At 39.5% G+C, this 12,190-nt stretch overlaps 1 protein-coding gene across 1 annotated transcript in view; it reads left to right on the forward strand.

The window, feature by feature from the left end:
* FMN2 (formin 2) overlaps positions 1–12,190 on the forward strand; it is a 655,381-nt gene that overhangs the window by 188,435 nt on the left and 454,756 nt on the right. The window contains exon 4 of the mRNA XM_006868578.1: positions 4,499–4,554. Coding sequence (XP_006868640.1) covers positions 4,499–4,554 — 56 coding nt within the window. The remainder of the gene's footprint in view (positions 1–4,498; positions 4,555–12,190) is intronic.

Below are 12,190 nucleotides of genomic sequence, written 5' to 3' on the forward strand. Positions count from 1 at the left end.
TTCTGGGTCTTTGCTTAGAAGATCTGTGGGCATGGGTAGTAGACCCCTCCAGGAGTGTGTGTGAGGGGTGTCCACTCGCTCAGGTACCCCCTCTAGTCACTAGAGTGGAGGTGCACAGACAGAGAAAGAGAAATAAACAGGGGGAAAAAGTTGTTCACACATTTATCTCTGACAATCAGTCAGGTGTCTGCGATGGCAGTTCTCTCTTGCTCTGTGTCTGCTTGGTCTTGTTCACTATGGCTAGCCAGGATTCGATGGCCGTGGTAACTCAGAAAATACGCCTTTTCTTGCTTCTGTTACTTATTCTGCTAACAGTAAGTCTTCAATACTTATAAATATTCCTTTATATGTAATTCAGAGTTCCAGAACCATTCTCTGAACCTGCTTTCAACAGGTATTCTGTGTTATCACTGGTAGAAGTCTGCATTACACCTCTCCCTAATCCATCATCTCCAACATCATTCTTTACTATAGATGTACTCATGTAACCAGTTTTGAATTACGTTCAGCAAAATTTTACTTGCATGTGATATTAATGATACTGTTTGATGATTTCCAATTCCTTTAGTTCACCTTGTTTTTAGAACGAGCACAAATAGGATCTCTTCCAATCAGTTAGTCAGGATGATGTCATTTAAATTTCTTGACACAGATGAGTGAGTGCCTCAAGTGCTGCATCAGTTTGTTGAACGATTTCAAGTTGTATTCCATCAGTTCTCAGAGCATTGTTCTTTGGCAATGCCTTCAGCACACCTTGTATTTCTTCCTTCAGTACCTTTGTTTTTGATCATATGCTACCTTGTGAAATGGTTGAACACTGGCTTCAGTTTGTTGAATGATTTCAAGTTGTATTCCATCAGTTCTCAGAGCATTGTTCTTTGACAATGCCTTCAGCACACCTTGTACTTCTTCCTTCAGTACCTTTGTTTTTGATCATATGCTACCTTATGAAATGGTTGAACACTGTGAAATAGTTGAACAATGATTGATTACTTTTTGGTACAGTGACTTTGTTTATTTCTTCCATCTTTTTTATTGTTTTATGCACCTTTCAGTATTTTGCCTTCTTCAATATTTTGAGGATTAAATTTGTCTTCAGTTTTTTTCAGCTTGAGTTATGTTTGCTATTCTCTTTTGGTTTCTAACTTCACATTCCATTTGATTATTTGATTTTGTCTTATCAAGGTGTCCTTTGAAATTTTCTGTAAGTTTCTTTTCCCTATCTGGTTTACCATTCGCTTTAGCGTGTCTACACTGCAAAGCAAGTTTCAGAGTCGCTTCTAACATCCATTTTTTCCCTTCCCTTCTTTCTTGCCTTTTTAAATGACCTTTTGCTTTCTTCCTGTATGATGGTCTTGATGTCATCCCACAGCTCTTTAGGTCTTTGGTTATTAGTGCCTAATCAAATCTGTTCTTGAGGCAGTCTCTAAAGTCAGGTGGGATATGTTGATGGTCATATTTTGTCTCTCGTGCAATTGTTTAAATTTTCCTCATCTTGAGCCTGAACTTACATTGATGGTCTGTTCCACAGTCTGCCCTTGATCTTGTTTTGGTTAATGATACTGAACTTTTCCACCATTTCTTCCCATAGATATAGTCAATTTGATATCTGTGTATTCCACCTGGTAAAGTCCATGTGTATAGTTGCCTTTTGTTTAGAAAGGTATTTACAATCAACAAGTCATTGGTCTTGCAAAATTGTATCATGGGATATTCAGCATCGTTTCTATCACCAAAGCCATATTTTCCAACTACTGTTTCTTCCTCTTTGTTTTCAACCTTCACTTTCTAATCACAGTAATTGTCAATATATCTTGAGTACATCTTCGATCAATTTCAGACTAAATAAATTGATAGAATTCTTCAGTGACATGATCACTTGATTTAGTGGTTGGTGTGTAAATTTGAACAATAGTGGTATTAACTAGTCTTTCTTGTAGTCCTATAGATAGTATCCTATCACAGACACCGTTACATTTCCAGATTGATCTTGAAATATTCTTTTTGATGATAAATGTGATGCAATTCCTCTTCAATTTGTCATTCCCTGGCATAGTAAGCCATTATTTTTCTTCTTAACATTTGTCTTTTTCTATCTTGTTATTCATTTGTTCTTTCTTTTTCAGTGTAATTATTCTGTATGTCTCATTTATCTTTAAATCTTAATCCTCTAGAACTCCTGTACTTCAAATTATGAGTTTTGAGATAACATCTGACATATACATTTCTCTTACATGTTTTAACATACTCACTCAAGGATATAAAAAGTAAAGAATTCAATTCAGTAGACATTGAATTTGGCAGAGGTAAACTGACAATTTTAGTCTAGGTATTCAGAATATTGAATTATAATAGCTTTCAAATTCATTATTCTATTGAACTGCACATGTTTTTATTTATCACCAGAACCCAGAATTTTGCTTTTTGGGCACACCCACAGATTAAAGACTGTAGGGGAAAAAAAGCTGGAAATCGTATGCATTTCTGACATAAAGAGCTATTTGTACTAATATGTGATCTTTCAGAATCTCATTTTACTTTCAGAAGAACATAATTTTGAGTCTGCTATGTTTGATGGGATTTAGAAATGATGAAATAAAGCAGAAAACAAGGGTGTTACTGGATTTCGTTTTGCTCATTATTTACTACTTAGCTTTGATGTCTAAGATTTTTACTCTCAGTAGTCTGTCTAACTCTGCTGTTAAATTCAAAATAGAGATTTGTCAATATAAAAAAATATCTTTTAATTTAGCTCAGTGACATGTAGTATTTATTTGGAGATTGGTTGCTCTTCAAAGGCCAATTGCTTTATTCTGTTGTCATTGAGAGTAGCTAAAAGCAAGGTAGTTTCTACATGCCCATTAAAAAATCCTTACCCCTTCTTTCCTAGTGTGGTACTGTGGGTTAATGTGCTGGACTGCAAAGTCGGCTTGAGTCGCAAGATCGGCGGTTCAAGCTCATCAGTCGCTCCTTAGAAACCCTATACAGGGTCGCTATGGGTCAGAACTGACTTGATGGCACCTAACAACAACATAAATAAGTAGGCGTACAAGAGAATTATATGTCTTGATCTATGTTATGATTAAAGTAAAGGAAGAGAAATAGGGAGAGCCTGGTCAAGGAGGCTTGAGCAAAGTTCTAGAACAGTGAGGAATGGGACCCTGTAGACCTAGGGGAGAAGTTTGAGAGTTCTGGGCAAAGGAAAGAGCTACTGCAAAAGGTTTGAGGAAGAAGCATAATTAATTGGTGTCAAGGACATAGAGAAGGCTAGTGTAGCTGGAGTAGAGTTGGAAATGGATTGGAGGAGGTATAGTCAGAGAAATTAGTGAGTATGGGACAGATGAAACAGTGATGTCAGGCCATTGTGGAGACTGTAACTTTAAATAAAAGGAAAACTTTCAGTGGCTCTCAAAAGTATGCTATGCTACTTAAATGAGTGCTGTTAAGTCTCAACTCATAGTGACTCTGCATAAATTTTCCAAGGAGCAACTGTTTGCTTTGAACTGCCAAGTTGCAGTTATCAGCCTAGTGCTTATCTAACAGTGAGACACCAGGACCATACTGAAATAATAAAGACCCTTTATTTAAGAAAGCTACCGTTTATTCTTCTGTAACTTCTTTAAATAAGTCAATTAAAATGCTGCTCTATTGGAAATGTATAAATTACCATGAAGAGGGCCTACTTTTTCCTTTGTCAGCTGTCTGGTCTGCTTACAGACAGGAAGGAAGCAAGTTGATGGTCAGGAGGCAAATTCTTATCTTCAGCTTGCCACTTTATGGGACTCAGGTTTCTTATCTGTAAAATGAGGAAGATGGACTAGATTAGTGGATTTTAGTTTCTGCTCCATGGAACAGGAGGGATGCCTGAAGTCTCTTTCATATTTATATTGGTTTTTAACCTTTATGTAAATTTCATTAAGAGCAGAGTGTACAGAAGCTTAATAAAATAAAGCCAAATGAAATCCTGGACTCAGTTGTCCCTTAGGTTCTCTAGCATGTTGTATTCGCAATTCGTAGAATGCACAAATGACAAAATTCTGAAAGAATCCAAATGCCTCCATTCTCCCTTATTATTCAGAGACACTGGTGAGAGAATTCATCCTCTCTTACTGAAATCCGAGGGTGACTTGTCACTAGTTAGCTAAGGCTTTCCAGATCCTGTCCTTCAAGACTGGTGAGTTGGTTTCTGTCATGGTACAAGCCTTCACTAAGTGAATCATATACAAAGGGGAAAGCTTAGCAGACACTTCCTGGTACACACAGAAACTAGCAATTGACAAACATAATTATGGTCAATGTGTAAGGACGGGCATGGGATTGTACTAATAAAAAAAAAAAAAAATTCTTAGTGGAATGGTATGATACCTGTTAAATATACTGAGAAGTAGTCATGTTCTCATATTCCAGTAGTATAATTGAAAGTTAGGTTGTGTATTTTGGGTACTTATGCTTAAAGATATATTTTAGATGTTGACTGTCTGCTTCCTTTCTGATCCAGAATCTCAATCTGCTGTTTTGGAAACTACGGAAAATTGTTTAGATGCTGTCCAGCAGGTAAGAAGATCTTACTAGGATGTTTAATCCCATTTCTCTTACTTGTCTTAAAGTGATGGCACACTCTGCAATTGATCCCCCCATCTGCCCTCCTCACTGTTGCTGCTGAAGGCTGTCGAGTTGGTTCTGACTCATAGCGACCCTGTCTAGGGTTTCCGAGGATCAGCTGGTGGGTTTGAATCACCGACCTTGCTATTCAAACTGACCTTGTAGTTCAGCACATTATCCTGCTCCTCTACTTCAGGACTCCGGGGAGCAGTTGGTGGATTTGAATTGCCTACCTTGTGGTTAGTAGTCAAATGCTTATCTAACAGTGCCACACCACAACTCACAGTTCCCTGGTTATGTCATGTAGTCGATTCCGACTCATAGCGACCCTGAGGGTTTCCGAAGCTGTAAATCTTTACAGGAGCAGAAAGCCTCATCTTTCTCCCGCGAAACAGCTGGTAGTTTCAAACTGCTGATCTTGCCGTCTGCCGTCCAATTCGTAACCACTAAGCTACCAGAAGTCCTTTAGGCTGCCACTTTCTCTGATCCTGCATGGGACTCAGGAAAGTAAAGGAAAGTTTATTTCCACATATCTGTAAAGAAATCAGCTTTGAAGTGGAACTTAATACAGGCTTTCAGAAACTGCAACTCTCTGTGCAACCAACAACCTTACTCTGACAGGACATGGTGGCCGTTCCAGGAAGTGTCAGTGCAGAGATGTGTCTGGTGGAATAATCACATTGTTGTTATTGTTAAGTGCCGTTGAGTCTGTTCCGACCCATAGCGACCCTGTATAGGGTTTCCAAGGAGCGACGGGTGAGCTTGAACCACCAAGTTTGAAGTTGAAACGGCTTTGCAGTTTGGGCGCATTAACCAAGAGCGCCACACCAGGACTCCGGAATAATCACATGGATATGCTTAAAATTTTTTTCTTTTGTCAGAGCTTTCCTGAAATATGTTCTGGCTCTTAAGTTCCTGTTTTGAAGACAAATTAGTTTATGTACTATGAAACTGTCGTGTTTCTGTTATCAAAGAGGCCAAATTTTATACTAAAATGAATTTGCTATTAAAACCACAGCCAACAAACAAACAAAAACCTACAGGAAAAGAAACTGCTTATATTGCTATGGATTAGAAAGAACCCCATTGCGATCAAGTTGAGCCCAACTCATAGTCATCCTGTATAGGGTTTCTGAGGTTGTAAACCTTTACTGGAGAAAAAAACAAAACCTCATCTTTCTCCAAGAGAGTGACTGGTGGGTTTGAACTGCTGACCTGTGGTTAGCAGTCCAGTGCTTATCCTACACTGCCACCCTTAGTACTGGAGATGTTTTTGTTAAGTGCCATCGAGTCGGCTCCACCCCATAGCAACCCTGTATCTGGTTTGTAAGGAGCAGCGGTTAGTTTGAACCACCAATCTTGCAGTTTAAACTGACCTTGAGGTTGAATGTTTAACCTATGGCATCATGTGGTTGTAAAACTGTTTAATTAATTTAGTCTTTTGCACAATTGTGTGGCTCTGTAAGATAAGCACTGGATTGCTAACTGCAAGGTCAGTTCAAACCCACTAACCACTCCTCAGAAACTCTATACAGAGTATGAGATGGAATCAACTCGACAGCACTTAACAACAAAAACAAAATGCTTTTTAAGAATACCATCGTATCAACATCACCAGCAAGAAGACTGATTTAGTAGAAACCAAGAAGTTCCCTAAGTGGATTCTAAACCCAGATCTGTTTCTGGTTAATATATGACAACATCCTTAGCCAATTTAGGATGTGGTGAAATAAAATAATTGAATGACCTTTGAGCACTCTTCTAAGATAAAATGACTTCCCCTTAAAAAGAAGAAGCAGTGCATCATTCTTTCATTAAGGTTGGACTCCTCCTGGAGGAGAAATGGGAATACAACATGGAAATTTTCACTTTACTATTAAGGAGCTCTGGTAGCGTAGTGGTTACGAATCGGGCTGCGAACCTTAAGGTCAGCGGTTCGAAACTACCAGCCGCTCCGCGGGAGAAAGATGAGGCTTTCTACTCCCGTAAAGATTTACACCCTCGGAAACCCTGTACAGGGTCGCTATGGGTCGGACCCGACTCGATGGCACTTAACAACAACAACAACAACAGTAACAGCAAAAGAGTTTTTCGTAATGAGCCAAGGGTTTGTAGTGGATTATGCCTTGGGCTGTTAACCATCAGGTCAGCAGTTTGAATCCACCAGTTGCTCCATGGGAGAAAAATGAAGTTTCTGCTCCTGTAAAGATTTACAGCCTCAGAAACCCTATACAGTTACTATTGTTGTTAAGTGCTTTTGAGTCATACCAACTCATAGTGATCTTGTGCACAACAGAATGAAACACTGCCTGGTCCTGTGCCAACCTCACAATCATTGCTGCATATAAGCACATTGTTGATGCCACTGTGCCAATCCATCTCATGGGGTTCTTCCTCTTTTTTTCTGAGCCTCCACCTTACCAAACATGATATCCTTCTCCAGTGACTGGTCCCTTTTGACAACATGTCCTAAGTATTAGAGCCAAAGCCTGGCCATCCTGGCTTCCACGGAGCACTCTACCTGTATTTCTTCCAACACAGATCTGTTAGTTCTTTTGACAGTCCATGGCACTTTCAATATTTTCCTCCAACACCATAACTCAAACACATCTAATGGGTCTTCCTTATTCACTGTCCAACTTTTGCATGCCTATTAGGTTATTGAAAATACCATGGCTTGGATCATGGATACCTTAATCCTCAAACTGACATCTTTGATCTTCAACAGTTTAAAGAGGTCTTGTGCAGCAGATTTACTCAATGCAATACTTTGTTTGATTTCTTGTCTGCTGCTTCAATGAGTGGTGATGGTTGATCTGAGCAAAAGGAGGTATTTGACAACTTCAGTCTTCTCTCCATTTATATGGATGTTGTTTATTGTTACAGTGGTGAGGATTTTTGGTTTCTTTACATTGAGGTGTAAACCATACCATAGCCTGTGCTCTTTGATCTTCATTAGCAAGTATTTTAAGTCCTCTTTGCTTTCAGCATGCAAGATTGTATCATCTGTATATCATAGATTGTTAATGAGTTTCCTCCAATCCTGATGCCACGTTTTTCTTCATATAATCCAGTTTCTAGGATTATTTGCTCAGCATAAAGATTGAATAAGTGTTGTGAAAGAATACAACTCTGGTGCACACCTTTGCTGATTTTAAGACCAAATCATAGTCATGGCCATCAGTTGATTAGGATTCATAATGATGTCATAGGACAGAGTAGAACTCCATAAGGTTTCCAAGGCTATACATTGTTATAGAAGTGGAATGCCACATCTTTCTTCCTTTGATCAGCTGGTAGATTTGAACCACTGATCTTTTGGGTAGCTGATGTTTAGCCACTGTGCTATCAAGGCATTTTAAAACCGCCCAAGGTCTTCCATAAAGTCTTAAAATTATTGCAATAGTTACAACTCAAGATGAATAGAAAATCACTCTGTAATTTTATACTTCTATATCTTTAATTATTACAGTTGGAATCTCAGTATACAGAACAATGTTGTGCATATTGTATCCTTGTTGCTATTGAATATTTCACATACAGATTCGCTTTGGCATTATCTTATCTAAAGGTAAGTGAAACAATGACTACTAGGGCTCCAGTTCATACATGCATAGGCTTTCTCAAAACGAAGAAAAGAGGTTGTAAGTATCTCTGCGATATGTGGATGACAGGAGATGGGGTTTCTCAGTAATATACAGCTCTTAGTCTCACTAACATGCCTTCAAAAACGGGATAGTTTTTGTGCCATGGGGAATAAAAACAAAATAAAACAGCAACAATTTTGTAGTAAGGACTAGTATCAAATTTTAAATAAAACTCAAGTGGACAGCTTCCCAAATCATCAAAGCTTTGCAGCAAGTTGACAAGAATGCTTCTTCACAGAAAACAACAGTTTTTAGCTAAATCAAACATTTTTAAGGGAGGTGTCCCGAACCTCAAGGATGAGCCTAAAGAGGGAAGACTGCCAGCTTTGACAAATAAAGAAACTGTAGTTGAAGTCCAGAAACTGGTGAAAGAAGACTAGAATTGCCATTGATGCAACTGTTACTGAAGTTGTGAATTTACGTGGTTCAGCATTTAAAATTATAAGCAAACATCTTAGCATCAGCAAACTTTGATCTCATATGCCAATAATATTTTATAAAGGTAAACTAACTCAAAAGTTGATCTTTCCATCAGTCATTTAAACAAGAGTGAAGTAAATGAAAGTGATTTTATGCAATGAATGCTAACCAGGGATTAGTCCTGGATTTACCAATATGATCCAGACAGTCAGTTCCAATCAGAACACTGGTTTCCAAGGGGATCTGCTGGCCCAGCTAAATTCAAGGCAGAGATGTCAGCTGAGAAGTTTATGGTGACTGTTTTTTGGGGTTTTTTTGGGGGGGTAGGGGTAGGGCATAGAAAAAGAATACAAAAACTAAACAGAAAAGAGGTAGAGGAAAATAAAAGCATAAAAAGGAGAAAGAAGAAAGAAAAAGACCTAAGCACAATTGGGGTATGGAATAAATAAAAAGGAAGACCAAAGAATTGTTCAAAACAAAACAAAACAACATAAAAAAAACAAGGAGGGATAAAATAAAAGAAGAAGAAAGAAAGAAGCAGACGTAGTTGGGAAAGAGAAACAGCGAAAAATCAAAGGGGAGATACAAAGTTCAGAAAGGAAGAAAGAGAAAGGTGAGTGAGAATGAATAACCACACAAAAATAATGAAAGAGGAAAAAAGCAAAACAGGGCAGGTAGAGACTTAGAGAAGAGAAAATTCTGGGGTCTCCTGCCAGCTGGAACCTCACATCGTGGGTGATTAAGGGATGAGAAGGTAACACTCAATCCTAAATGGATTTCCAGTAGGAGCTAGATGTTGTTAGTTCCAGGTACCCAGTCTGGAAGTGTACCCCAAAGCAACTGGAGGATCAGGGTTTTTCCAACCCAGAGGGGAGCTGAGGGTGAGAGGTCCCTCTAGTCCAGGGCTGATCAGAACTAACTCTCTAGGTTGGGAACAGGCCGTATTGATTATAGGTGCTGGGGTTGGAGCTGCTAGCTCCCCCACACTGCAATGTGACTGACAGGAGTTTCCCTAAGAGTGTATGCGAATGGGGGCCTGCCACAACTCTGGTCACCAGCGTGAAGTGGAGTACAAGGAAACAAAACAAAACAAAACGCATTTGCCCCTTTCTCTCCACCAATCAGCAGTATGTCTCTGCACCACCTATTGCCCTCCTTCTTCAAAGTCATCTGCAAAGGTCCCCGAGGGCCTCACCATGGCTGGCTGGCCAACTAGCACAGATCTCTTTTCTTCCTTCCTTCCTTCCTTCTTTCTTTATCTCTCTCTGTCCTTTTTCTTTCCATCCTTCCCTCTTCCTTTCTCTTCCTTTTCTTCTTTCTTTCTTTCTTTCTTTCTCCCTTTCTTTCTTCTTCCACCCCCAAGCATCTGTACAGCTGCTTCCCCTGGTGAAAGCTATTTCAGAACTGGCCAGGTCTGGCTCTGCCGTTCTGGAGCAGGGCCCACCCCTACAGGGTCAGTGCATATAGCTCCCCTATCGTTTTATGGGGCCCACAACCACGGTGCTCACCTGCATGCCGCAGTGACCACCAGCAGAATGGGAGCTTCCTTGGGGGTGTACGTGGTGGGGCCTGGCCTCATCTCTGGTCATCAGGGGAGTATGAGAACAAGAAAAATAAAAATTGCACCTTAATCTCTGAGCCACAGATATGCTTCTGCAATGCCGGCCAGATTTCTTATCTCTGAAACTATTCACAAAAGGCTCAAAATGGCTATATCCGTCTTGCTGGCAGGCACGATCATCAGTCTCTTCTTTGTTTTGATTTTCACCCCCTCCACATATGCTTATTAGAAAGTTCTAAGAAAAGAAAAAATTGGAAGAAAACTGCATTGGTGAGAAAATGCCAGGAAATTATTTTTTCATTATAACAATGCATCTTTCTTCAAGGATAGCAAGCATTGACCTATAAGAATTTTGTTGGAAACCTTAAGCATCCCACCCTATAGCTCTGATCTTGCTCTTTCAGGCTTCTTTTTGTTATTAGCATTCAGAGACTATTTGAAAACTATTTGATTTGAGTGTCATGAGGATGCCCAAACTTTCATTTTGATATGGTATTAATCAGACTGCAGAATTCTTTGGGGAAGGGTTAGAGAGACGGATACAGTACCTTCAGAAGTTAATAGACCTAGATGGAATGGAGGAGGATATATTGAGAAAAAATAGCTTCGCATTTTCATATTTTCATTTAATAGAAGTTTCTATGCTTTTGCAACAATACTTTTTGACTCATATAACAAAATGATTCCGTTATGCATGTTCTGGAGCTAAGGATTTGTGGTATTGTGGGATCAGCACAGGACTGTGAACCACAAGATAGTCAGTTCAAAGCCACCAGCCATTCCTTGGAAACCCTATACTGGGTCACAGTTAGTCAGAACAGACTCAATGGCACTTAACAACAATACAATACTTTAGATCACAATTTAGCCATTCCTCAAATATAAACTGGGAAAAAAAGAGAATATTTTAGGACTATTCTTGATTATCGTGAAGGCCTGGTGTGGCGCTGTGGGTTAATGTGCTAGACTGCAAAGCTGGTATGAACCACAAGGTTGGCAGTTCAAGCTCACCAGCTGTTCCTTGGAAACCCTATGGGTCTGAACTGACTCTGTGGCACTTAACAGCAACAACAAATTTCTCTTTGATCCTCTTTTTTTCTTCATCTCATTCGCTCACTTAGTACATTGTTAGTTAAATAGCTATAAGTTGAGTCTATCGTAGTTCTCTGAGCACTTCCAGCTTGATTTAAGCTTGCCTTTTTTTATGGCCCTATCCAAATCGGGTTGCTAATCTCAAGGTCTGGTAGCATAATGGTTACGAATCGGGCTGTGAACCGAAAGGTCAGCAGTTCGAAACTACCAGCTGTTCCATGGGAGAAAGATGAGGCATTCTGCTCCCGTAAAGATTTACAGCCTGGGAAACCGTGTACAGGGTCGCTATGAGTCAGAACCGACTCCACGGCATGCAGCCAAATATAGTGCCGCTGTGAGTTGAGATGGAATTCTGATAGGATAAACACTGGATTACAGGGTCTAGGGTTCAAATCTATCAGCTGTTCCTCAGAAACCTTAAACAGGGTCGCTGTGATTGGGAACCAATTCAGTAACACTAAACAACAAACAATAATGAATTGAAATAGAATTGGTGACAAGAGTTTGGGTTTGGGTCCAAGACACTGGCCACTAAAACCCCTATGGAGCACAATTCTGTTTACACATATGGGGAGTCAATTGGACAGCAACTGATTTTCTCTTCTTTTAGGTGGTACATGCATTTTCATATACCATCATAAAAATTGTCAACACTGTGTACTTGTACTGTTGTGTTTTAGGTAACCCTTACAGTAATGTTTTTTAGTAACTACCATACACATTTAAACTTGTTTCTGATGATGCTAATAGAAGCTAAGTAACTTAGGTTGTTGTTGTTGTTGTTGTTGTTAAGTACCGTGGAGTCGGCTTCCACTCATAGTGACCTTACACAGGGTTTCCAAGGCTGTAAATCTTTACGGGAGCAAAC

The sequence above is a fragment of the Chrysochloris asiatica genome, unplaced genomic scaffold (assembly GCF_000296735.1).
Source record: "Chrysochloris asiatica unplaced genomic scaffold, ChrAsi1.0 scaffold00119, whole genome shotgun sequence".
Lineage (NCBI taxonomy): Eukaryota > Metazoa > Chordata > Mammalia > Afrosoricida > Chrysochloridae > Chrysochloris > Chrysochloris asiatica.